Below are 4360 nucleotides of genomic sequence, written 5' to 3' on the forward strand. Positions count from 1 at the left end.
CTTGTGACAGGAATGTCTTCTCTGGCACAAAAATTACATATATTTGACAGCGTAAAGGTCAACAAGTCATTTACAAAAGTGTAAATACAATAATTTTTTGCCAAATCTTTTTTTGGGACAACCCATCAGCCCTGCAGTAATTATTTATCTTTTACTGTACATACACTCACCATAGACTTGCCATTTATTAATCTATGTACTGACTTGGTCAGATTATTGTTCAGTCTCTCTACAATATTAAATTGAAATACTATAATCTATGTGTGCTATCCTTTTGGCGTTACACAATTGTCTAAAAACAACTGCATGTGGTTTTATAGGTGTTTAGCACATAGCAGACTTTAAAGGACTCATTTCCTGATTGGTTTCATAGCTTTCACTGCCTGTCTGTATGCCCCCATTTTCTAGCTTCAACAGGGAGCCAATGAAGAGAAGCCAATACGGGAGAAATCTGCTCTCTCTTTCTAGTCCCTGTCAGTACTCTAGCTGCAGCATTTTGGATCAGCTGATGGCTTTTCAGGGCGCTTTTAGGACAGCCTGATAATTAATTACAATAGTCCAGCCGAGAAGGAATAAATGCATGAATTAGCTTTTCAGCATCACTCTGAGACAGGATGTTTCTAATTTTTAAAATATTGCGCAAATGCAAAAAAGCTGTCTCACATATTTGTATAATATGTGCATTGAAGGACATATCCTGGTCAAAAATGACTCCACGATTTCTCACAGTGTTACTGGAGGCCAAGTTAATGCCATCCAGAGTAAGTATCTGGTTTGATCTGTGGGGCTGAGTACAAGAACTTCAGTTTTATCTGAATTTAGAAGCAGGAAATTGGAGGTCATCCAGGCATTTATGTTTTTAAGACAGTTTAACTAATTGATGTGTCTCATCTGGCTTCATGGATAGATAAAGCTGGGCATCATCTGCATAACAACGAAAATGTATGCAATGCTTTTTACAAATACTGCCTAAGGGAAGCATGAATAGTGTAAATAGAATTAGTGAAGAAGACTCCCTATTTACGTGAACAATCTGGAGTTTATTAGATAAATGTGATTCAAACCACCCCTGTTCAACAAAATAGAACTAAAATATAATGTAAAATCCAAAACTATTATAACCCTGACTGGGACAGCTGGCGTCACCAATCTGGCTAATCCAAATCAACACACTTATATTTGTTTTGTAAGTTTTAATTGAAGAACTGCTTTGTAGCTCCAAAGAGGCATGAGGAATATTTCCTAAAGTCAGACCTGCACCAGAATAAATAAAGCAGGTTTCCATTAGCTGCTAAGCTGCAGTGCTGGTCAGTGTACTGAGTCATACTTTAGCTTTATCGCTGTGGATTACTTTTAACAAAATCATTAACTTGAACCTGGTTGTAACTGCAGTAACTTGTTGTCAGTATGGATGTTTAAGCCTTTCATTATGAAACTATAATGTTATATTTTATAGTGTAAAAGCTCATCAGTGATTCAGCTGAGGGGACACAGGGGCATTTTTGGACAGGTTTGGTTCCCCAAAGCCTGCAATGCTGGCTCACTAACACTGCCACAAAACCGTGCCAGTTCAAACCTCCTTTGGATGGTTTCCGAGACAGCAGTTATGTTGTTGCAGAGAAAGACCGCGTGAGGGCGCCAAAGGACACTGTAGTCTCACTGTTGAAACACTGAAGCGAGAAGAACGTGATTAAATTACACTCATAAGAGCCACTCAAACAACCCTGAACTGAAATGTGTTGGAGAAATTGGCAGATCTTTTTAAATCCTTGTTTTGGGATCAAATTCACTAAACTTCTAAAGCTAATTTTTCTATACCTAACAAAACAGCAACAGGGAAAAGATATCAAAAAAATCTAAAAATATGAATGCAACTCAAACTCTTTTTTTCTTGTGAGAAGTCTTGTGATTAATGGCACAATACTGGTGTCAGGACAATGATTAAACTATGTGAAGAAGCTCCTTGGTTTCACTTCTTTCCTTTGCAATTGTCATATCAGGAAAAAACGCTGATAAATCAAATTGTATTTGAGTAAACAGACTTTTAGGCAGAGATTGTTTTGAAATTTGCATTTTACTATGAAAACATTTGAACTCAAAATTTCTGTGGTTTAATATTTATTTTTACACAAGTTCTTAGTTCTTGTCTTCATTTCCAAAATGGAGAGTCTGTACAGTGAGGTCACTCTCGGGGCATGGTCATTCAGGTCATGTGGTACAACGCTTTTTATTAGAGATACAAATAGTCAAAGTCTGAAAGTAGACTAGCAAGCTGAACTGGAAAAGAGCGGCTTAGCACCAGTTTTTTCTCTCTCTCACAAGACTGATCAGCAATCTGAGTTCATGATGCAGCTTTATGGAGCTCTGATCCTGTGTGTGACTCTGTCTGCAGGTATGAAAATATTTCATGTTGGTCCTGTGTGCTCTGACACATAAAGAAATGTATTGATGTTTAAAGGTGATCTTAAAGGGTGGAAGGAAAGGAAAAGTTAAAGACACAGTAACAATTCAGTAAAGAGTTATATAACCAGCTTGTGAGGAAACAGCAAGAAACACTTTATACCTTTTTTTGTTTTAATCATTCAAACTTTAAATGTAAAAACAACTGTTTATGGTTTTGTGGATGTTGTCAGACTTTAAAACAACAACAACAACAAAAATCCCACGTTTCATACACAAATGTGCATGAAATTTTGTTCTGACTCCTTCTATAGCGTGCGCTTTAAAGTGCTACACATGCACAGCTGCTGATCCTAAATCCTGCACAGACACCACAACTTGTCCCGTCATCTTTAACCGATGCTTTTCTCTCAAAGTAGACGGTGAGTTGGTTTCTCATGTTAGAAGCTCAGATAATACTGAATATCTGCCTGCTGTAAATCACACTATGTAAAAGAGTTTCTGAGAGTTTTCTCATCACGTCTTACAGGTTTTGACTTGGTTACAAAGGGCTGTCAAACCAGTGTATTGTGTGTCGGTGCTGTGTCTTGCTGTGAAGGGGACCTGTGTAATGGCACTATTCCAACTGGTCCCAGTGCCATCCTGCTGCTGGTGTCCTCAGCCATCCTCAAACTTCTTTTCTGAGGCTGTGGAATGATGTTGTTTCCAGTCTGATTTAATTTTTTTAAAACTAAGGCGGAAATAAATAACTTTCAAGTGCCATGATATGAAATGAAATTGTCCTTGACACTTTGATCTGTCATTCAAAGTAGTCTGTTCTGTTCAAATAATGTATTTCTTCAATGTAAACTTTTCCTAAAGCAAATAAAAACAAAAATATATTTGCATTATTTTTTGAACAGTTTTAACTTCAGCTGGGAAGATGCCTGAATTATTATTTATGTCATGTTACTACAGACAATGAATGATCGGTGCAAAAGGTTGTAACCTTTGCTTTTAGTCAAAACGGGAAACACTCAATACCAATTTATAAAGTATTTCTCTGTATACTTTAAAAGGAACTCAAAGTGGGGAGTCACTGCTTAAATATTTCCTGAACACCAGAGATTCAGATAACAGTTTTAGCTGTATTTGTTTTATTTTAGTTTAAACTATTTAAACATTTTGGCACGTTATGTTTATTTGATACAAGCTGAACATTCTTGGTTTCCTCATTTACAATTTCATTAATTAATCTGAAGCCAACAAACTGAAATGTTACTCAATTTGACAATTACAGTTAACACAATAAAATGAAAACCTAGGTCTGCAACCTAGTGTTTTATTTTGAAGGGACTTTTGTATTAGTTTTATGGTCCATATTGTTCTCTTTATGTATTCTTTAGTTCTCAGTGGTTTTTGACTTTAGTTCTGCCTGTGTTCTGTCCCGTAGTGTTCCCCCTCTGTACGGAGTCCCTCTGTTTCTTTTCCTCAGTGTGTCTGTTTGTGTTCTCTGTGTGTTGTTTTAAGTCTGTTTCTCTGTTTCCTCATTGTCACAATTTGTGTTTTATTTTGCCACTCTCCTGTTTTGTGTGTGTTGAGTTTAGTTTTACTTCCTTGTCTTGTACCTGTGATTATGTTCAGCTGTGCTCCTCACCTGTTACCTGTTCCCTGATTAACTTTCTGTGTATCTATTGTCTCAGTCTCTGCCTCTGGATCCTTGTTGTCGCTGTGGCCGTGTCTTGTTCCTGTGTTCTCCATGCTCCTTGCGTTCCTTAGTTATTGCTCCTAGTTTAGGTTTACTTTAGTTTATTTACTTGCCTTTGTGTGTTTGTTTGTATTCCCGGCCATAATTAAGGCTTGTTTTGTTTACACCTGCCTGCTCCTGAGTCCTGTATTTGCTCAAACACTCTATGACAGTATTTGTTCGTCAGTTAATGTCTTTGGGATATTTTATAAAAGAAAGGATGAATAAATTGCA

At 36.9% G+C, this 4360-nt stretch overlaps 1 protein-coding gene across 1 annotated transcript; it reads left to right on the forward strand.

Annotated features, from left to right (window-relative positions):
• The first annotated feature begins 2277 nt into the window (after nt 1–2277).
• Nucleotides 2278–3257, forward strand: LOC115786325 (lymphocyte antigen 6G-like). Its single transcript, XM_030738438.1, has 3 exons — nt 2278–2392; nt 2715–2822; nt 2930–3257. Exons 1-3 carry the CDS (start codon nt 2344–2346, stop codon nt 3082–3084), a joined length of 312 nt encoding a protein of 103 aa, XP_030594298.1. The 5' UTR covers nt 2278–2343; the 3' UTR covers nt 3085–3257.
• The last annotated feature ends 1103 nt before the right edge of the window (nt 3258–4360 follow it).

The sequence above is a fragment of the Archocentrus centrarchus genome, chromosome 9 (assembly GCF_007364275.1).
Source record: "Archocentrus centrarchus isolate MPI-CPG fArcCen1 chromosome 9, fArcCen1, whole genome shotgun sequence".
Classification (NCBI taxonomy): domain Eukaryota; kingdom Metazoa; phylum Chordata; class Actinopteri; order Cichliformes; family Cichlidae; genus Archocentrus; species Archocentrus centrarchus.

Excerpts from the sequence above, each read along its gene's own strand:
- LOC115786325 (XM_030738438.1), top strand. The coding sequence starts at position 2,344 with ATGATGCAGCTTTATGGAGCTCTGATCCTGTGTGTGACTCTGTCTGCA. Across the intron at positions 2,393-2,714 it reads GTGTGTGACTCTGTCTGCAG|CGTGCGCTTTAAAGTGCTAC; the intron begins GTATGAAAATAT and ends CTCCTTCTATAG. Across the intron at positions 2,823-2,929 it reads CTTTTCTCTCAAAGTAGACG|GTTTTGACTTGGTTACAAAG; the intron begins GTGAGTTGGTTT and ends CACGTCTTACAG.